The sequence below is a fragment of the Marmota monax genome, unplaced genomic scaffold, assembly GCF_021218885.2.
Source record: "Marmota monax isolate L192 unplaced genomic scaffold, Marmota_monax_Labrador192_F-V1.1 WCK01_AAM20220418_F8-fsc00229, whole genome shotgun sequence".
Taxonomy (NCBI): Eukaryota; Metazoa; Chordata; class Mammalia; order Rodentia; family Sciuridae; genus Marmota; species Marmota monax.
The window spans coordinates 1376644-1399889 of NW_026693707.1; the positions used below are offsets into that span (position 1 = coordinate 1376644).

General features: G+C 39.3%; 1 protein-coding gene across 4 annotated transcripts in view; it reads left to right on the plus strand.

The window, feature by feature from the left end:
- Sgcd (sarcoglycan delta) overlaps positions 1-23246 on the plus strand; it is a 954199-nt gene that overhangs the window by 720156 nt on the left and 210797 nt on the right. For all 4 annotated transcript variants that reach the window (XM_046459943.2, XM_058584191.1, XM_046459942.2 and 1 more), the window contains one exon: positions 12389-12490. In XM_046459943.2, the coding sequence (XP_046315899.1) occupies positions 12389-12490 (102 nt within the window). The remainder of the gene's footprint in view (positions 1-12388; positions 12491-23246) is intronic.

A 23246-nucleotide genomic window follows, 5' to 3' on the forward strand; every position in this document is an offset into this window, starting at 1 on the left:
GGCCAAATATTTCTCTCTGATAAGTTGGTGGTGATCCATAATGGGTGTGGGGGCATGGGAAAAATGGAGGAATTTTGATTGGAGAAAGGGGAGGAAGACGGATGCGGGCAGGAAAGATGGTAGAATGAGATGGACATCATTATCCTAGGTACATATATGACTGCACATATGGTGTGGTGCTGCATCATGTACAACCAGAGAAATGAAAAGTGGTGCTGTAGTTTTGTACAATGAATCAAAATACATCTGCTCTCATATACACCTAATTAGGATAAATAAATAAATTCTCAAAAAAAAAGCAAAGGAAGAGAAAGGAAAAGTCACAGCCTATATGTGAATCAAAGGGAAAAGACTGTCATATGCAAAAGAAACAATGAATGAAAATCCATGTCTTAATTTTTAATACAATACTTTTCTTAAAGTAAACAAAAAGTCATTTGTGGAATTAAGTCTGAAAGAGAATTTATTGAAGTATGGTTCAGTGCTCTCATGGAATTCTTGGTGGAATTTACCTAAATTAAAATATAAATCAGCTCCAACCAGCCCCTAGATTAGCATGTTGGATTGACATTTGGTCACAGGAAGAATATAAATCCAAATTTCTTGGTACCGTCGTCTCAAGAATGCTCTGTTAATCTGGTCTTTTCCCACTTCTCTGAGTCTATCCTCTGCTCCTTAGTGTAGATAGAGGTGGTAGGATTCCACTCCAGTCATATCAACAGTGGACCTTCTTGGTGTTCTTCAAATAGACCAAACCCATTTCCTCTTTTACCGAGTTCTCACTTCTGTTGGGTTTCTTCTTAGAGATAACTTTGGGAAGTCCTGTTTATAGAAGACCCACCCTCTGTCCGTTTTCTTTCTTCCTTGCTTCATTTGAAATACTTCCCAGCTTTGGTTACAGGATGCTATGAGGAGAACAGTAGTTACACCTTTGCTCACAAAGAAGACGGGTTCTCCAAGCATTTAACCATCCCCTATGCAGTATCCCTTGTTCCACTCTTTCAAGAACCCGTGTGTAAAATATAGGAAACGTATTAGGACTTAGAAGTGCAAGCAAGGGAAGCTTCCAGAGACATCTGCCCTGGACTACTGCTGCCTCTCTAGTTGAAGGCTGCACGTAATTGTGGAAACTGGTGGCACATCTGAAAGCCTGAGAGTACAGCCGGTACCATCCCTTGGAAGACCAATTTGGACCTTCAAACTTGAAGGCTAAATTAATAGGTAAGACAGTTCCAGTGCTGAGAGTACACACACACTCGCTTTCATAATTCTGAACCTATCCTCGGAAACCGTTCTCACAAGTATCAAAAAGGCACTGGGTACTTTGAAGCTTTGACTTGAAGTCTCATAAAAGACACTGTCGTGTACCACTGACAACTTTTCCTAATGAAAATAGAGAGAAGACAGGACAAGTAGTTCCCTTGAGGCATATACCCTGGTGAAAGAATCTATTTTGGACGGGATTTTCGCAGCATGCATTTTTAATATCGCTCAGGCCAGCATCTTAATCGGGCTTTCCTGATGGGAAGTGCTCACCTAGCAGCAGGGATCACCCTGGCATGAATTTTCTCTGAGCACTTGGCATAGGCCTAGTCATATTTCACTTATTTTCTTTTATGTGTCTCTTTGAGATAAATGAGTTCCCTCCTTTATCAACAATGGCTCAGGATTCATAAGCTCACATTTTTCACTGAGGACAGGGGATGTAGCAACTTGCACTTTATTATCCATCTCTCATTTTCTTCCCTTCAAACAATCGATAAATTCTCCACCAATGTCTCTTTTTAAAGGTTGCTTACAAGTTTCTATTTCAGAACAATGTGCCAGCTTTGGTTTTTATGCCTAAATCTTCCCTGAATCCAGTGTGCATTTAGAGTGATTTGCAGGAATTTTTTCCAGAATTTCTTTAGCAAAACTATAAGTCACACAAATACCCTAATTGTAGCCTATCTTGGTTTTGGACACTGGTTCCCAGTGATAACTGAGATTCGTTCTATAGGTTATTTCTTTCTTTTTTTTTTTCTTTGTTTCTTTCTTTTTTTTTTTTTTTGGTATCATGGAATAAGACTGTATTTAAGGTGAAAGAATCTAAATGTTTATATCACCCTACTTCCCATTATGGGTTAAGAAGAAACAGATTCAAAGGCACTAGGCTGGTCTAAATTAACACCAACATCTAGTAGAAGGGGTGAGGCCAAGACCCAGGTGCTACACTTTGCTGGTGATTGCATGGGATATGCTCACACACATTTAAGAATATTCTCACCTGGCATAGTGACACACACCTGTAGTCCCAGTGGCTCTTGAGGCTGAGGCAGGAGGATTGCAGTTCAAGGTGAGCCTCAGCATAAGCAGGCACTAAGCAACTCAGTGAGACCCTGTCTCTAAATAAAATACAAAATAGGGCTGGGAATGTGGCTCAGTGGTTCAGTGACCCTGAGTTCAATCCCTGGTACCAAAAAAAAAAAAAAAAAAAAGGGAATAATCTCTAGTTTGCAGAAGTATACAAAATCTCCCTGTTGTTTCCTCGGGTAGCCAGCTACCAGTATGGTTCTACATAAAGTGGTATCCAGAGCTTATTGACTTTCTATCCAGATTTAAGTTCTTTGGGGAGCTGGAATCAGGTTCTTCCTGGCTAACAGAAGACTTTTCATCCAGCAAGTGGACAGGAAGTAACTGAGTCAAGGACTACAGCTGGCTACAATGCTGGCTCTGCCTACTAAAAGCTAACAATCTAGACAAATAAGAGGAGGGTGTGGTCAATCAGGCAGTGGCTGTTAAACCATTAGCTCCCAGATGTCTGAATAACTCACATTTCACTACTGAAACCAATGGTAAGTAGCTGGGAAAATGCATTTCCACGTGTGCTGGAAGAGAGAGAGAGAGAGAGAGAGAGAGAGAGAGAGAGAGAGAGAGAGAGAGAGAGGGAGGGAGGGGAGGGGAGGGGAGGGGAGGGGAGGGGAGGGGAGGGGGAGGGAGAGAGAAAAGAGCAAAGCATTCAAAATGGTGGCTCTTCTACTATCTTGTATGCCTGCGTGACCAACCTGCTAACCCTCCATGGACATGTGGCTTCATACAGAAATAAATATTCATTGTTTGAAGCCACTGACATTTTTCCTCTTACCATAGTGTAGTCTAGCTTCCTTGGATGGTCTGATTTAATCCTGACTTTAGAAATCATTACCTTGGTTACCTGACTGCTCCTGCATGGAGCATGAGCCTTAGGAGGAGCACCAGAAGGCAGTGATGAGCTCACTCTGTCCAGTGCTGTCTTAGCCCAGGACTTATTTTGTTAGTGTACCAAATGCTGTGTGTGTGTGTGTGTGTGTTTGTGTGTTCCATAGTAGAGGAAAGATGGTTCTCAAAGGACTGAGGGGGGAAAAAATCATTAAGCCTCTACAGGACAACAGGACTTAGACAGTTAGACAACTTGGTAATAAAGAGATTTAGACTCAAGCCCTCTATGTGTGTTTTAGAGATGGGACCCTCCTACCCTCACCCCATGCCTGGCCTCCTTGCTTTACTCAACCCCAGGAAAAGAAGAGGAAAGAATGCCTGTCTATATGTTATTGTTGGCAACCAGGTAAAACGGAATGCTTCAAATACCATGGCCTTGGATCTGTCAGTCACTTAAAGCAACTTTATGAGATACTGTAAAATATAAGCAAGATATCACATCCTGACCATTGGGGCTCTAAGCAATTTGGTAGGTACATATGTCTTCTTCACTGTTGTCTATCTATCCATCTGTCCATCTGTTTCATGTACACATAGTTCTAGCCAATACATAAGCTTTGTGGTAACGAGGAAGTAATAAGGGGAAGAAAGAAAAACATGTAATATGTCAACACTGGTGGAAAAAGAAAGAAAATGTAAATGACATTGAAATGACACAGAAAATGACCAAAAGGAGCAAAAGTTGTGACCCGGATACTAAGGGGTCACTTGATCTTGCTGTTGTGTTAATTACTCAGCTATGGTAATATCCCCATTTTTAATGCTCCTGGGAAAAAAAGGTCAGGAGCTACCTTTGTAGCCTGTCCCACAATTTCATTACTTATAAAATATTTCCTGTGTCTAATTTGCCTCCATCTTGCTTCCCTTTAGGAATCCTTCATCAAGCTTGGTCTTTGGAAGAAACAAAACACTGCCAACTGGCACCTTTAGAACTCCAAACAAAACATAGACAAATCATAGTCTCTCATACCTACTTCCTCTTTTCCCAGCATTCATCTCTGAACCACTGCTCTTGACTGAGGTTGGGGATTTCAAAGTCCATAATGCCATGACTCCTGAATTGGCTCCCTCCTTTCTGTGAGCATCATTGCATGTTGGTTATTCTTTAAAACATTTTTATTAAGGTTACATTTAAATACTGTAGATTCACCCACTCCAAGTATGCAATTCAGTGGTTTTTAGTTAACTTCTCTGTTATGCAGCTATCCCAAAATCCAATTTTAGAGCATTTTCATCACCTCTGTATGGTCCCTTGAGCCCAGATGCAGTCAGCTCCATTCCTACTCCCAGCCCCAAACAACCACTGATCTACTTTCTGTCTTTATAGCTCTGTGTCTCAGGTCATCCTATGTAAATGGGATCATGCAATCTATGGCCTTTCTTGTCTCCTTTATTTCATGTAGCATAATGTTTTTGAGGATTATCTACATAATAACAGACATCATTATTTCATTCCTCTTTATTGTTAAGTAGAATTCCATTGCATGTATACAGATTATTATACTTATTTATTCATTAGTTGATGTCATTTACTTCTTTTTAGCTTTTAGGATTATGCTGCTGTAATCACTTATGTGTAAATCTGTGTGGACATAGGTTCTTCATTTATCCAGGGCAGACACTTAGGTGTGGAAATGCTGGGTCCTATTGTAATGCTATGTTCAACTTTTTTAAGAGCCAACTTCTTTTCTGGAGTGGCCACACCACTTTACATTTCCTGGGTGGTGTATGAGCCCTGCTCCTCTACATGTTTGCTATCATGTGTGTTACCTGTGTGTTTTCTTGTAGTTTAGAACTCTGCAACAGTTAATTGCTCAGAACTGGTGTTTAGCACAAGTTTGGGCACACAGAGCTGAACAGTGTGGTGTGGAGCTTGGTGGTTCAGGAGTTTTGTTCTGGAGTTACACTGTCAGGGCCTCAAAATGTCTGTTTTCTTAACTGAAATGGAGCTAACGGTCCCTCCCCCAGGGTTATAATGGAGGATTAATGAATGCAATGCAGAGGATGTACTTACCTAATGCATATGAAGTGAAAGCTTTTATTACTCATGTTTCAAATTTTGCATCAATGAACACTTTCCAAACAATATCCAATTTAGCTCACTTCATTTTTCTCTTGCAGTTACATATTTAGAGACATACAGGGTATGTCCTGGACCCCAAAGGTAAAATTATAAGTGATTCATAATCCTTTATCTCAAGGAATCTGAAGTCTAGTGAAGCAGGATGTAGATGTGCATGGGTGATTACAATGAAAATGATAGGGGACAGGAGATGGAAGGCAGCATGAGAAAGAGGAGATGTGGCGGTGAGATGGGGGATGTGAGACTGATGGAGAGGCACACAGGGATGAAGGCACCTCAGAGGGAGACACTGAACCCAGAAAAACTCCTAAGCAAAACTAAAGGAAGAGAGAGGGGAGAAAAAGAGCTAGGGAGAGTATTGCTGACCAAAGGAGAAACTCAGAGAAAGAGAAAGAAGAGAGAGAGATAGTTAGTTTAGAAAAATTACCAACATTTTCCATGGCAGTAAAGAAAGACTGGAAAGAGGTGGAGCTGAGGAAGTGAACAGATGGAGATCAAGAAATGTGTAAATAATATTCAAAAGAAAGTAAATTGGTATGTTGACATGATATCTGCTCTCCCTTGTTCATTGCAGCACTATGAAATAAGACACAGGGTCAACTTAAATGTCCATCAAAAGATAAAGGGATAAAGAAAATATGGCATATAGGTTTCATGGAATACTATTCAGCCTTAAAAAAGAAGGAAATCCTGTCCTTTGTGATAACATGGATGAACTGGGAGGCATTATGTTAAGTGAAATAAATCGCATCACAAAAAAGACCAAAAAAAAAAAAGGGTGTTAAATGTTGCTTAAATTAAGGTGTTTGCCCTGTATATTTGCTGCCATGTTCTATTACATTTTGATACATGAGGAACTGCAAAGAAGATATATCAATATGCACATAGCGTAAGGGACCATTAATAAATTAAAGGGAAAAGTCTGAAAAATTTATAATACTTCAATACAGCATTTCCCAACTCTGGTTCTCATTACTGACCTCCTTCCCAGGAGCATCATACTAGACACTTAAGAATAGTTATGCTTGCTACATACAGAGAGTAAGATTTGCTTTTTCCTCCCTTTGACTCCCCAGTAACCATATTCACCTAGTGAGGTTGTGCCACCCTGGTTGAGAATGGTCACTCTAGATGGAAAGCTCTTGTAGAGGTGGGTGTAAGTGTTACTATTTTTATAACCCCCACACTACCTTTAAAAATGTTAGTGTGGACAGTCCCCATCTACAGATGGTTCACCTTACAATTTTGTTATTTGCTTTTCTTAGATACACATGATAGTAGAGTGTATTTTGACACATTATGCATATATGGAGTACAACTTATTCTACTTAGTATCCCATTCTTGTCATTGTCCTCGAGATGGAGTTTCACCAGTGATGTTTACATCTGACTCATTCTACTGTCTTTCCCATTCTCCCTTGCATCATTCTCCTTTGTCTAATCCACTGCCTGCATTGCTGTCTGTTAACAATCCACGTGTCAGAACATTTCACCTTTGTTTTCTTAGGACTGACTTATTTCACTTGGCCTGATAGTCTCCAGATCCATCTATTTACTGACAAAAATTAATGAAGTTATTCTTAATTTATGGCTGAGTAATATTCCATTATGTATATAGCACATTTTCTTTATCCATTCTTCTATTGAGGGGCACCTAGGTTGGTTCCATAGCTTAGCTATTGTGAATTGAGCTGCTATAAACATTGACCTCCATTTTTTTTTTTTTTTTTTACTTTTAAAGATGTGAAAGTGATAGCATTCAGTGGAAATCATACTTGAAACTTTGATCTTGCTCTGGGCTAGCCATCTGTGGTACAATACTTGAAACCCTGGGCAGTAGCAGCAAGCCACAGCTCTCCTTAGACCATGCAAGCAAGAGAGTAAGCAAATAATATTCTAGGATGTTCAGTAGGTTAGAAGCATTAAACGAATTTCCTATTTATGATGCTTTCAACTCACAGTGGTTTTATATTAAACCTATGGGCCATAACCCCATTGTAAGTAAAGGGATACTTGCATTTGTTGAAATACTAGTTATCAATACTATTTACCAAGCAACATTTTAGGAATGAAATCAAAGGAGTGAACAAAATAGTAAAAAAGAAAAAAATCCCATTCCTCATGAAGCTTCCATTTGAATGCAATCTGTGCATAGGTAAAATTATTTCATGCTCAGATCAGAACTAAGTCCTGCCTGCCATTAAAATTGCTCCAGGAAGAGATTGCCTTGAGAGTACTTACTAAAACAGGACTTGGCATTACTTCAAGCTCGAAATGTGCTGACGGAATTAAAAACCTGTCTGATGCTGATGCAGCAGGAAAATCACAGGAGCAGGAAATAGCACTTTCTTAAAATCAACATAATACCAATTCCCAGTCCCCCTGGGCCACAACGGCTGGCTGTCAGCTAAGTCCACTGCACTTGGGAGTTTACAGATGTCCTGGAGTTGGCCAGCAACTCTAGGGGGTCCTGTCACCCTTGTGTGCTGCTCTTACTGAGAGAACTGGGGTCTTACCCATGTGATCCCTTGAAGATTAGTGGTTCTGCTGCTTCTCTTCAACTCCAGGGCCAGAGCCCTGCAGCCACTTCTTTTTGAGGCCTTAACCCCTCCTGGGACATTGCAAGACACTGGTCTCTGACTGATGGGAAGCACAGATCTCCTGTTCACCCCCCAGTTGGAAAATATCTCCTTTTCTCTTTCCCCCTTCCACTTTCCTCTCTAACCCACTCTATTCAATGAGATTTCCCTTTTATAAAAGATGGGAAGTCCCAGTACTTTCTGGCTGCCTCTTCTTTTCACTTGCAGGCTTTTAGCCAAGTAATCCCAAAGCTTGGGAACCTGCTTGAAATGGGGATCTTAGGGATCAGGTCCCAGCATGAGAGATCGGAGGAAAGAAACAAATTAATATTTCAGCCTATTGTCCCACCACTCTGAAAACTCTCTACTCTACAGTACTCATCTTGTAGAAAATTGGCTATGCCAACCAACCTACCAATCAGGACAAGATAAAGAAGAACAACAACTGCTATAGTCCTTGTACCAGCTCAGAAGGAGAAGCCACAGATTGTACCCACCTCTGCCCGTGTCCCCAAGCATTGTCTCTCCTGAAAAATCTTATGGAGGAGCCTTCTTCAATTAGACTGGGAAAATAATGGGAGGTGCTCTTGTGTTTTCAAAAACTCCTATTCTGAGTGAGTACCATGGGCCAGGCCTGAGTTATGACACTGGTGAAGCTGCAGTGACCAGGATAGTCAGAGGCTCTGCCCTTGCTGGATGACAGTGGACCCTGACCTTGCACTTGTGATGGACTTTGCAGACTTCATTCCCCAGACTGCACTCTGGCAGTCCGTCACACCTGTTTGGTCATTTCACTTATTGGAATTCTTATGCCTGTCTTAAAGAGAATCTAAGATTCACAGTTTGGAGAAGAAAAAAAGATAAAGGATTCTGAATCTCCTCCATGCCTCTTTTACATTTTACTGGAAGGGGAGTAATATGTCAGAATGGACCTAAAGTCCTATCTGAATTCTACGCATAGCTGCTGCTGCAATTAAAGGTTGCAAATATTTTAAAGGATGCTGATCTCAAGACATTGTGGAGTGTCTTCAACCCAGGACCACTGTTGCAAAAATATGAAGGAGACTCTATATGTGGGGACATGTGTAGTTGGTTACTGTCATTGACTTTTTGTTTTGCAAATAGAGGAAAATGACAGAAAGTCACACTATTTTGCTAGACCTTTCCCACCAAATACCTTGATACATATCTAGACACAGGGAAGGAGGCTGGAAAACTTGAAGCTGATGATGCACACAGTAGGAGGAATACAGAAGTAGAAGACATGATAGGGGCTTGGCAAGTTCGTGGGGAGTTTCCATACACAAGGATTTAAGTTAAGACTGAGTCACTATTGTAAAGCATGAAAAGGACTGAGTATGGCAATCAGTGCAAAGTAATTCATCAAAAACTTTAGGAATGTAAGAGGGAAGGGTAAGAGGGAAGGGAAATAGATCTTATTTGGGATAGGCTAGCTAACTACCCCCCAAATGTAATCTATTATATGAGAATACTTATAAGTCTTTTTTTAAATTTTATAAACATACATATCAAGCATACAAGACAGTTTAGGAAGCATATAGAAACCAGATTTGGCATGTGTTTTTTCGGAAGAGGTCTCTCTCTCTAGCTAAGGGGATATTGAAGAATAATCCCAAAGTAAGAGTGAATCCACATATCTTTTTTTTTGGAAGGATTTGAGATGCCTTTAGGCTCTTGCTTTCTTTTTATTTTTTTTTCCTCGTGTTGCAGGTTCTGCCTGCTGCAGGTGAGATGTGGGCATGTCCTAATGTCTCTCACCTCTCCTACTGGGTTTGAGTACCAGTCGCTGGCCCCCTTGGCAGAGCTGTGCCCATGAGTGCCAGAAACAAACAGAAATATGCAGATGGTACACTGTCCACAGAGAACAATACTGACCTGCAGGATCTGTTCTGATCTCCAGGCTGATGTGCTTTTATGAAGAAGGGTTGGGGAAGAGTGCCCATTTCTCACTTGGCCATTCAATTCCACCCTACGTGACACCTGTGTTGAATTTATGGAGTTTCATTCACAATGGCAGTGCCCGGGGAGAAGAAGCTGAAGGAGTCTGAGATCACACAGCTCAGTGAAATGGGCTGGGTAGGGACTGTGGTGAACCATGGAGCCTCTGGGGTGTCCGAGCAGGACAGCTGCCATTCATCTCCATGGACAGTGGCCATGAGAGAAGGCAGACCTGGAGTCACCAGGATTCCAGTGTTCAAGAGAAACTGAAAACCTAGATTTTTCATTCTAGTATTTTAGTTTTCAAATGCTATTAAGAAATGGTCGTGTATGCATTGTGTGTATAAACATACACAGTCTACACAGGATACTTGGGGGAAAGGAAACATGGTAAAGGGAAAAATCTGTACTTTAAAAAAAAATCCTGAAAAATTGAGATAAAAAGAGATGAGCAGGACTGGTATGGGTTGAATACTTGCCTGGCATGCACAAAGCCCTGGGTTTGATTCCCCAGCAGCACAAAAATAGACAAGTAATAAAAAATGAGACAACTGAACTACACTGGTATCAGGTTGGTGGCATAACCACACAGAATGAATTTCAAGTGACTTTGAAATCCAATAATTTATGCTTCCTTAGTAGGCTATGCTTTAAAGACTTTTAAAAACAAATGAATTTTAAATTGTTTTTATTAATCATGTCATTTTTGTAGTAGCATTGGGGTTTTGAAACTGTTGTGTGTGTATTTCGGATTAAATCAAATGAATGATCATGAGACAAAGTCATGGTATATTTTACTTAAAACTACAGAAAATACACGGTGGTTTTTATTTTATTTTTATTTAATGTTCTATACACTAAACTATTTTTTGGCTCCTACAGAAGTAAGGGCTTATCCAGTAGCTATGAGAATGTGAATCTCTGCACTTTTGGTCTCTAAATACCAGTTCCTGCTAAAATGACCCATGTTGTCACCCTAGAGGCAAAAGGTCCATTTCAGACTACCAGGTCACAATAAGGACTTGGGTGCTATCTTGAAGGGGTTCTTCTCCATGAACAAAGGCAGGAAAGTTAGAAAGTTAAAAATAAAAATTTATGTTAGGGAAAAGTGAACATTGACACTAGGTGTTGGACATGAACAAAGGAATGATTGTTACTGTTACTTACAATGGGTGTGATATAGGACAGATGAAGATGGACACCCCAGGAATTTTCAGAAAACAGGTTTATCAAGGGAGAGAATTGAACAACAGCAGATGAGATAGAGAGGGAAGATGGGAGGGGAGGGGAGGGTGGATAGTAGGGGATAGGAAAGGTAGCAGAATACAACAGTCACTAATATGCCATTATGTAAAAATGTGAGTGTGTAACCGATGTGATTCTGCAATTTGTATTTGGGGTAAAAATGGGAGTTCATAACCCAATTGAGTCAAATGTATGAAAGATGATATATCATGAGCTTTGTAATGTTTTGAACAACCAATAAAAAAAAAGAAAACAGGTTTATTTAAGCTGCCATGGTGCAGAGGGGCTAATGCCTAAATATCTCTGGACCTGGGGTTCAGAAATTCTTTTAGATTTATACTCAGTGTTGGTCACATGTCAGTGGGAGTGGGTAGGAACATAATATTTACTCTTTGTCCCATAATCTTAGGCTAGATAGAGATTACACATGTTTTGTGTGAAAATCTGGCATTTACAAGAAACAGAAAGCTTCAAACCACATTGAGCTCTCTTCCCGTGAAATGGTGTTGACACCCTTTGTAAAAAATCTTTCTGACAAGAGAACAAACTTAATTATGGTGGGAGTCTTTTGGATGGGGTACCAGGTCTGCTTCAGTTGTTTGATATTAATTAAGGAATGGTTGCTATTTGGAGGTGGGATAATGTATATGGTACTGTGGTCATTTTAAAACTGAGGGTCAGGGTACTGTAAGGGGATCCAATAGACAGCAATAGCCATGATATGATGATAGTTGAAGATGGGTGACGACTACCTAGATGTTTCCTAGCCTTTCTTTTATATATATTTTAATAATAAAATATTAGTTAAAGTGTCAGTAACTTATTTGACTTCTTAAATGTCTAATGAGCCAAACATGCCATGTTTAAAAGTCAGATGTGACCCACAAGTCGCCAGCCATGCCAATTTCTGCATGGACATTGGGAAACCAGATCTTGCCCTTGAACCTCGAGGGTCATCCTTCACTTTCTTTCCACCCACCTCCTGCCTCCGTTCCTCCTGCTCTACTTAGCAATAAGTTCCTCCCTCTCCTAGCCAGTTAGTGACTAAGGGGCATTACAAATTGCTTGAAAGAGAATTTTCTCAGAAGTGAGCAAAAGGGATAATCTGCATAATTGTATTGAACAATACTTCCTCATATTTTCTGTGTTCATTTGGACTTCCCTCATTTTGCTCCTTCAAATATTAAAAAAAAGCAATAACTTTGTTTCAATTTTTGACAGCCTGGGGTATTTTGAAATTTTGGCTAATCATATTTTCCCTGTTATCTCTGTGTCTCTATTTCAGGATGGAATGGGAAATTTGAGAATCACAGAAAAAGGTCTAAAGCTAGAAGGAGACTCAGAATTCTTACAACCTCTCTACGCCAAAGAAATCCAGTCCCGACCGGTAAGTTTCTGCTGAAAGAAGGAAAAATTATTGTTCCTCTGCAATCTAAACCTAGGAAAATGTATTTTGCTGTCAGCAAAGATAAACGAGTCGGGGGGGGAGAGTTCATGCAGGTAATGAGATGGATTGGGATTCAAATCTGAAGACTTGGGTTATAATCACAGCTGTGGTACTGGGTAAAAAGTGGATTGACTTCTCTGAGCCTCTTTCCTTTTTCTGACAGAGGTTAACAACCCTGCTAACCAACCGTAGAGACTGGGTTGCACATCAGGTAACATAATAAATATGGAAAGCCTTAAATACTATACAAATGCAAGATAATATTGTTAGTATTTTTAGTCAGCCTAGGTTGCCCCACACTTACAATCCCAGCTACTCAATGGCTGAAGCAGGAGCATTGCAAGTTTGAAACCAGTCTGTGCAAATTAGTGAGACCCTACCTCAAAAGACTGGGGATATGGCTCAGCAGTAGAGCACCTTACAGTTCAGTCTCCAGCACCAGGAAAAAAAAGAAAAGTTTTGATATTGCTTTTAATTGTCAAGTTTCCAAAGCCAGCTTTGGAAACACAGAACTAAAGAATTAGATTCTCATTTCTTGATTTTGTTTGGATTATGAAACCAGTGTTGGTTAGAATCAATTCATTATGACAAAGGATACTCTGAAATTATACTGACTCTCTGTGGAGCATGTGCCCTCATCTGGGCATCTTACTACTTTCCATGCATTATCATATCAGTATCTGACTCTTAGGTTGGTCCATTGGGGTAGGGATTATTTTTGTTCCATTTTACAGATTAGGTAATTAAAATTTAGAGAAGTAATTGTCCAAAGCTATACACTTATGAAATATCAGGGTCAAAATTTCATTTCTGGGTATCCAGTTCTAAAGATTTTGTGTTAACCATGGTCTCCTACAAAAACCTTTACTTTCATTTAGTTTTATCTTTTCTTTTTTTTTTTTTTTTATCATGGTGGAAGTGATTCCTGCATACCTTGCTTTTAATAAAAGATATTATCAAAATTGATTGTAGGCGTGTTTTTAGGTTGGTTTGTTTATTTTTTTTTCTTTTGCAGGGCTGGTAGAATTTGCTTTTCTAAAAGGTTGCTAATGTATTCACTCTGCCCAGGATAGATCTATATCCACCTGCAAGCACAGAGTAACATGAAAGTTTCCCAAAGCGTTATTTGCATTGTGTGCATTGATTAGCATAATTAATGAAATTCAGCAGCTTGGTGCAGTGGTTAATTTTATCTGAATGCCATCTAAAGTCCTGAATTGTATTAAATTGAGTGTAACTACTGAATTGCCAATAAGTTCACTTCCTGCCTTGGAAAAGAGAAGGAGCCAGAATATTTTTTAAAAATCACTAAAACAGCAAAAATTCAGCTACACAATGACGATTTATAAAATTTAGCCAGAACCCATTGTGCATTGGCTTGGGCACTTAGATACTAAGGGTATAGTCAGTATATTCACTGCTATGGAGGCATCTTTACTCTAGAAGAATAACATGGTGACACTGTAAGGAAAACGGGCAGGTGATATTCTGCTTTGGACTGAAGAGAGAAATTTCAGGCATTTTAAAAGTACCTGTTATATGCGTCATCATTTAGCCATATCTGGTTCTGCCAATCTGGCAAGTTGGTTAAGGAAGTCATCTATTTGAATTACTAGTTGTTCTTTAGTTTAGTAATCTTATCTGTATTAAGTATATTTAACATATTAATTTGGGGTAATGTCCTTATGATTGCAAACTTTGATGGCAAACTTTTTCTATAAAGGGCCAGAGAGTAAATATCACAGGTTTCCCCCCACCTCTGTTTTTACAACTAAATGTGAAAACCGCTCTAGCTCAGGGACCATACAAAAATAGGCTGTAGGCTATGTATGAGGTGCTACTGACTCTAATCTATATTAATGATATTCCCATAAGTATATGTGTGTTCTGCTTCAGCTGAATATGGTGCAGAGAGTAAATTTTAAGATTATGAGTAAATTAAGTATTTCTTGGTATAGAAATAAGATAAAGGAATTAAGATATGTATTTTGGAAAACTTGAAACAGTGCCTGGTGCTATGGACTCTGCATGAATTGAATTTAGCAAATATGTCAGCCGGTGCCATCTGTGAACTCAGTTAGCTGATCCCAACTCAGTGATCCACTAGTTTGGAAGCTTTAAAAATGATTTCAAAAACTTGCTTTAATGTTGAAAAATCAGTGAGTTCAATTCAAGTCACTATTTAAAGAAAATGCAAAAAGTTAGAGTTCACTTTTTTACATTGTTAATATTTTTTTTCATTTCAAAAAATAAATAATAAAGTCTTTTATACCTGTTTCTGATAACAAAATAAATATCTTCTAACTGAACAAGGAAAACGACAGTCGTCCATTACACAATAAAACATCAGAAAGACCCATGAGCTCTACCTAAACCTAGGGTGTTAGTCCAACCCCCCCTCCTCCATTGCCTGCCCCCCTTCGTCCAGCCACTGTTCTCACTGGTACTACTATAGAAGGATCCTCACTGTCTGATGCCTCTTTGTATTAGGGTTCTCTAAGGGAACGGAATCAACAGGAAGGGTAATTATTAAAGGGGTGCCACAGTCTGGCTGGGCACAAATCACGAGCCAACAAAGGGGGACTTATTAGGTTGGCTTACACAACCAGAAGCTGGATAGTCCACAATGGCCGTCTGCAGGCTGGAGAGCTGGAAGAACCAGTAGCTGTGCAGTCCAAGAGGCTGAAGCCCCTGAATGAGAGGGATCAGTGGTGCTACCCTAGTCTGAGACTGAAGGCTTCTGGAGAATATGCTTTGGAAGGGTGAAGAAGTGAGAGTCCCAAGAAGCAATCAAGAATCTGTTCAAAAAGAATCAGCTTGCATCTGCTCCTGTTTCCTTGTTCTTCCAACTTTAATTCCATCCAAGCCATCATCCTATTGGACTGCGCTGCCCACTCTTAGGTAGAGTCTCTGTTTCAGTTGGCTATCCCACATGCCAATCATTCCTAGACAGACCCTCATTGACACATCCTTGGCATCTCTTAATCCAATCAAGTTGACAATTCAAATTGACCATTACACTCTTACTCTGAGCTTCCTTATCCAAGCTGTAGCCAGCATGGCCTTCAACAAGTCTCATCCCCTTTGAAAAAGATTCTCCATTGACTTCCCCTTGCAATTGTAATAAAATCCAAAGTCCTTACTGAGGCTTATAAAATTCTTCATCCCATGTTTTCCTTGGAGGGCTCTTTCTGGTCACCCTCATTTTGGCTCAAATGTTTGGAAAAATCATCTTCACCTAGCCAAATATAAATGGCACATTGCTCACCCCACCCCCACATTATTGCCATTATTTGACATTCTTATTTATAATATAGATTTGGAAGGGAAGAAGATCCTCTTGATTTTGTGTATTTCCCAGCTCTGTTGCTGTGCCTGGCATATGATATATCCTCAGTAGATGTATGTAAATTGAATTTCCCTAAACTCTATTCGGAAGGCACAAGCACTGTTAACAACTTAGCATATTTTTTAGGCATTTCCCATGAGTACATTTTTTATTTTCTTACAAAACTGTTTTTTGACAGGTGAAGTGACACATGCCTATAATCCCAGCAGCTTGGGAGGCTGAGGTAGGAGATTTCAATTCAAAGGCAGCTTCAGCAAAAGCAAGGTGCTAAGCAATTCAGTGAGACCCTGTCTTTAAATCAAATACAAAATGGGGCTGGGGATGTGGCTTAGTGGTCAAGTCCCTCTGAGTTCAATCCCCAGTATAAAAAAAAAAAAACTATATTTTCCTTACTATTCTGTATTTTCTCCTCCAAATAACACGTGAGTTGTAAATTTTCTTATAATATTTTAAATTCTAAGAGCTTTTTTGACATGTCTTGGCATGCAATGAACTACATATATTTAAATTGTACCATTTGAAATATATAATATACATGCTGACACTATTACAATGCAGATAATGAATGCACCTATTACCCCTAAGGGAGTCTCCCTGCCTTTTTTAAATCCCTCTGTCTAACCTAAACCACCCTCCCTACTCCCTCAAGCACCCCCAAGCACCACTGATCTATTTTTCGTCCCATATATTGCTTTGCATTTTAGAACTTCAGATAAATGGAATGATACATGATGAGTATCTAAATACTTCCAGAGATAAATTTTTCACATCTATCAAGTTCTTTTTGGAAAAAAAATTTAATAAACTTGAAAATTTTTATTTATGTATTTATTGCCTGCATTTGGTTTCTCAATTGGCCAGGGAGACCTGAAAAGTGGTTCAGGACTTAAACCTTTAACATTTCCATTTTGGAGGACTTCAGAGTGCATAGAAGGAAAGAGAGCAACTAATTAGGAATGACAGCAAAGATAGAATTTTTAGTTCTTTGAAATGTTACAAAAAGTGAAAACAAGGGTTTTGGCATAGAAAAGTAAAAGAGAGGAGAAGGTCCCTTGCTTCAGTCTAGATGACCCCCACAAGCCAGGGCTTATTGCAGCTGAAGGCAGTTGGGGCTCTGATGTGGAGGAAGGTAGGTGGGAGGGGCGACTGTTGCTGGAGGCAGTGGAATGCACCACACCCACCATAACCTCCCACCAGCTCCAGGAACCTTCCACCTGCTGCCAGCAGCTCCCCATTCTCCACTCTTTCCTTTTATGCTTACTGCTTTTAGATGTGTTTGATTTGGATGTTTTGACCATTGCTTGTAGACCACCTCCGGAAAATTCTTCTCTGTAGGATTATCTGCAGTGTCATTTCTTCTTTGCAGATCACAGCTGCTGCTCCTATTTCCCAGGGCAACTCCCTCTACTTTTCCCATTGAAAAAAGATGAGTGTCCAGTTGAACAAGATTAGCCAGCAACTCTAAGTGAGGAGAACTAATGAAGCGACACTTGACTTCATTTCAGTTTTGTGTTTCACTGATCTGGGAGGAATTGAGATTAGTTAAGCAATCCTCACAATGTCCAATACCGTATCTGATTTCATTATTGAAGATTGCAATTCTGGTCAAGTCACTACAAATTGATTAGTGTGATAGCAATCACTTAGGGAGGTAAATTAATGAGAAAACGTTCATCTTTATTTAAAAAAAAAATTCATCTGGGAATTCAGTGAAAGCCCCAGGAACTTCCAGCTTCAGCCACATAAATCTACAACTTCTAAGTGGTAAAGTATCTAATTACTCAGAAAATAGCTTGAGAAAGATATGCACTAAATTAAATATCCTGTGATGACATCCAAAAACAGTCTTAGAAATATCATTCGAATGCCTTGGCCTGCATTTTGTGAAGTTAAGGGGCTAACATCCATGAAACTGTACTTGAATCACTACTTCAATGTGAATGTCTAGCTTTTCATTTTCTAAATACAAATGTGAATTTTGGGCAGAATTTACTCATAGATTCAAAGAATAAGAAACAAATAGAGCTTTATGCACAAAGTGTCATTTTGGACAAATGAATCCGACATCCTCAGAGAAGTGTCTTCTCATGATGCTGAAATCAGATGATACACTTTTGCACAACTTAATATGAAGTGACAAAGGAAAGGAAAGGAACCCTTAATGAGCTTCTACTATATTCCAGGCCTATAGCAATAAGAAAGTTTCACAACGATTTTATCCCTATTCTCAAACTACACTTAAAGGTTGATATAGGCATCCTAACTTGTTGCTATATTCTGTTGAGAAGTTCAGGAGAGAGGAGGGTTGAAACAGAAGTTGGAGGAGGAATTTTAAAAATTATATTCGATGAACTATTATGGTTTGGATAAGTGTCTCCCAAAGGCCCCTGTGTTGAAAGCTTGGTTCTCAATTCAGCAATGTTCAGAGGTGGGGCTTTGGGGAAGTGAATGGATCATGGGGGCTCTGACCTCATCAATGGATTAATCTATTGAGGGCTTCACAGCTAAATGAGTTATTGGGAGTTGATGGAAACTGAAGCAGATGGAGCCTTGTTGTTGAAGGAAGTAAGTCCCTGAGAGTATGTTCTAGAAGGGTATATCTTTGGCCCCTTCCCCCATCCTCTCTACTTCTCCACTGCCATGAGGAGAGCCACTCTGCTCTCCACATGCTCTAAGCCATGATGTTTTGCCTTTGGTATCCAACCAACAGTTTGCCTCACACCATATTTTTCTTTTAAAATTCATTTTGTCTAACATTTGAAAATCTGAAGGCATTACTTCTTTAAAAATCCACAATTTCTAATTCTCATGAAAGATTAGAAGTTCTGAAAGAGTGGCTTGACAGGGGTGGAGCTGCATAGCAGCTGCCCGCTTTTGATGAGGCATTGTTTTCCATAGTCCCCACTAGTCCCTAGTGTCTCACACCCACTGCTTAATGCATTTGCATTGTGCCCCTCTGAAGTTCCTTGTAGATGCAGACTTTGGATTATAGGATAGTAGGAGGTACATAACCCGTGTTGCAGAACTCAAAACTCAGGCTGACTTTTAGGATTTATATGCACTCCTATTCATTTTCCCTTCCTTCTTATTTATTTATATCCCAGATTTTCCTATTAGTTTGGTTCCTATGAGTGACCCCCACCAGCTTTATTGAGATATAATTTGCAAGTAAAAGTTGCATATATTTAATGAGTACAATCTTAATAATACTGTGATATACACACTTATGAGATGACTACCCCATTCAATCTAATGAGCATATCTATCTCTTTACGTAATCGTGTGTGTGTGTGTGTGTGTGTGTGTGTGTGTTGAGAATACCTAAAAATCTATTCTCTTAATAATGTATTGTATGCTTGAAATTTGTTAACTGTAGTCTCCAATGCTGCATGTTAGTACTCTAGACATGGTCATATTATAACTGAACTACTTTATTGACTTTAGTCTCCATGTTGTTCAGTACTCTAGAACCTGACTGTATTATAACTAGAAGTATGTACCTTTTCTCCTTATCTCACATCTGTTAGGATGGCTGACTTCATCTGGTGTAATTTGTAATTCTCATTTAGTTTAAGCACCCTGCCCTTCTAAACAGTATTTCTAAGCTCAAAGTTCTTAAGATTCTACAATAGAGTGAATTCAGTATTTCTCTTTCTGTGCCTGGACTGGTTCACTTTAAGTATTGTAGGGGTGCATTAGGCATCTTTGCATTTCATTCATCCATGTTTTCTTTCTTTTTTTTTTTAAACATACAAAGCAATTTTATTTAAAAAGGGGTAAGGAGGGAGAAGGGGGCCAAGGTGTTCTGCCCTTTTTATATGTCCTAGGCTTCCTGTGTTCTTCTGCCCTTCCCCTGTCTGTCTTTCTTTTTTTTTTATTGTGGGTTGTTCAAAACATTACAAATTTCTTGACATATCATATTCCACACTTTGATTCAAGTGGGTTATGAACTCCCACCTTCACCCCATACACAGATTGCAGAATCACATCAGTTACACATCCATTGATTTACATATTGCCATATTAGTGACTGTCATGTTCTGCTGCCTTTCCCATCCTCTACTATCCCCCCTCCCCACCTCTCCCCTCCCCTCCCCTCCTCTCTCTCTACCCCCTCCACTGTATAACCCTGAGGGTCTCCTTCCATTACCATGCAATTTCCCTTCTCTCTCCCTTTCCCTCCCACCTCTCATCCCTGTTTAATGTTAATCTTCTTCTCCTGCTCTTCGTCCCTACTCTGATCTTAGTTACTCTCCTTATATCAAAGAAGACATTTGGCATTTGTTTTTTAGGGACTGGCTAGCTTCACTTAGCATAATCTGCTCTAATGCCATCCATTTCCCTGTAAATTCTATGATTTTGTCATTTTTTAATGCAGAGTAATACTCCATTGTGTATAAATGCCACATTTTTTTTATCCATTCGTCTATTGAAGGGCATCTAGGTTGGTTCCACAGTCTTGCTATTGTGAACTGTGCTGCTATGAACATCGATGTAGCAGTGTCCCTGTAGCATGCTCTTTTTAGGTCTTTAGGGAATAGACCAAGAAGGGGAATAGCTGGGTCAAATGGTGGCTCCATTCCTAGCTTTCCAAGAAATCTCCATACTGCTTTCCAAATTGGCTGCACCAATTTGCAGTCCCACCAGCAATGAACAAGTGTACCCTTTTCCCCACATCCTCGCCAGCACTTGTTGTTGTTTGACTTCATAATGGCTGCCAATCTTACTGGAGTGAGATGGTATCTTAGGGTGGTTTTGATTTGCATTTCTCTGACAGCTAGAGATGGTGAGCATTTTTTCATGTACTTGTTGATTGACTGTATGTCCTCCTCTGAGAAGTGTCTGTTCAGGTCCTTGGCCCATTTGTTGATTGGGTTGTTTGTTCTCTTATTGTCTAATTTTTGGAGTTCTTTGTATACTCTGGATATTAGGGCTCTATCTGAAGTGTGAGGAGTAAAGATTTGTTCCCAGGGTGTAGGCTCCCTATTTACCTCTCTTATTGTTTCTTTTGCTGAGAAAAAACTTTTTAGTTTGAGTAAGTCCCATTTGTTGATTCTAGTTATTAACTTTTGTGCTATGGGTGTCCTATTGAGGAATTTGGAGCATCCATGTTTTCAATCATGACAGACTGCCTTCTTTTAAAACCCAAGTAGTCTTTCATTGCACGTCTGTCTCTTTACCCATTCCTCTATTAATGAATACCTGAGTTGATTCTATGTCTTGGCAATTATGAATATTACTGTAACAAACACTTGAAGTGCAGACATCTGATCAAGGTAATGATTTTATTTGAATTGGATATACACCCAGAAGGGGAACCACTGGATCATACAGTAGTTCTCTGCAATTTTCCATAATGCCTATACTGATTCACATTCGCACCAACAGTGTTTGAGGGCTCCCTTTCCTCTGCATCCTTTAAATACTTGTTATCCTTCTTCTTCTTGATGATAGCTATTGTAACAGATGTGAGATGATGTTGCCTTTTTTATTTTCATTTTCCTGATGATTAGTGATGTAGAATACTTTTTTGTGTACATGCTGGAAGTTGGTTTGTATGTCTTCTTTGAAAGAAATATCTGTTTGGGTTCTTTGCCTGTTTTTTAATCAAATTGTTCACTTTTTGCTGTTAAGCTGTCTGGGTTGCTTATATTTTAATAGTAAACCCCTATCAGATACTATATGATTTACACTTGTTTTTTTCCCATTTCATTAGATGGCCTTTTCATTCTGTTGATGTTTGCTATGCAGAAACATTTTAGTTTAATGTAGTCCTACTTATTTATCTTTTCTTCTGTTGCTTTTGTTTTGGTATCATATATCCCCCCCCCCAAAAAAAAAAGAGTCATTGTCAATACCAATGTCCTAAAACTTTCTCCCTATTTTCCCTATTTTCTTCTAGTAGTTTTATGGATTTAGGTCTTAGATTTGCATGCTTGATCCATCTTGAGTTTATTTTGTGTGTAGCATAAGGATCCAGTTTCTTTCATTTTCTTCTTTTCTCTTTTTGCATGTGATTATCCAGTTTTCTGCTCCCCATTTATTGAAGAGACTGTCCTTTCCCATCATGTGTTCTTGGAAACTTTATTAGAGACTACTTGACCCTCTATGAGTGGGTTTATTTCCAGACTTCCTGTCCTGCTTCATTGGGCTATGTGTCTTTTTTATGCTGGAGCCTTACTATTTTCAAAACCATAACTTTGTAACATAATAGGAAATCAAGAAGTGTGGTGCTTTTACCTTTATTCTTTTGGTTTTGGAATCGTGAGCATGCTTCAGCAGGTGGTGGCAGTTTGGGACCTTCAGGAGACTGAAGCGGTTCTTCACCCTGAGCTTCCTAGCACACACCTCCTTGAATCCCTCTACCCACTAGAGCATGATCTAGGAAAAAAAGCAGACAGGGACAAGAAAATGAACATTTGCATTATGCATACTGTGCACGAGGCAAAAAGCATGCAGAAATCACGTGAGATGGCAGACATGCAAAAGTTTCATCTAAACAGCTTCCAATTTAATTGCAAAAAGCAGAGCTGTGCCTCTGGTTAGTTTGGAAACCCAGTGAAGACTGTGGTGGCTTCTCCTCAATAAGCAAAACAGCTTCAATTCCCAGCTGAACATATTGTGCACAAAACAGTATTTTCCATGCCACTTGCATGGAACATGAGCATCTTGCTGTCTTTAATTAAGAAGTTAACTGGCCCATGAAGTATTGCCTGAGTAAATAAAAGTGATTTGTACTAAGTCAGAGGGGTGCATTAGGCATCTTTGCATTTCTTTGCTCACACATAAATTATGGATATTATTAAAAATTGGAAGGGTCATCTATAAACTCATCTGTACTATGAGGCCAATTGCTATTCCCCACATGTATCTATCTGTTTACATGTTATAATTTATTGTGGGCAATTGTGTGAACCAGCTGCTTACTTTTACATAAAGCAGACACAAACCAAATAAATCGACATTACTACTTTGTTTCTAGGAAGAAACAAACCTACCATAGTTATTCAAAGAGTTTTGTTAGCTGTAGAACTTAAGTGGGTAGATAGAGTTTGTGTTATTTCTTATATTTAGAAGGAATTGACTGCATGCTTTTCTTAAATAAAATTCATGCTGAAAATTAGTGTGGACTTCGGTCAGATCTCTGTTAGTTATATTGGCCAGAGTTGTAGGAGATTAGGAGAGGAAACAGGTCCAAACTTCATGTAAGTGTGAGAATGTCTAATTGTTTGATTGGAGGGCCATTGGAAAGATAGAATGCCTCAAATTCTTTCTTGTTGCAGTCAAGGTATATGAAGGTCCATCATTAGAAATGCATTCATTTGGAAACTCTTGGGGCTCTCAGAA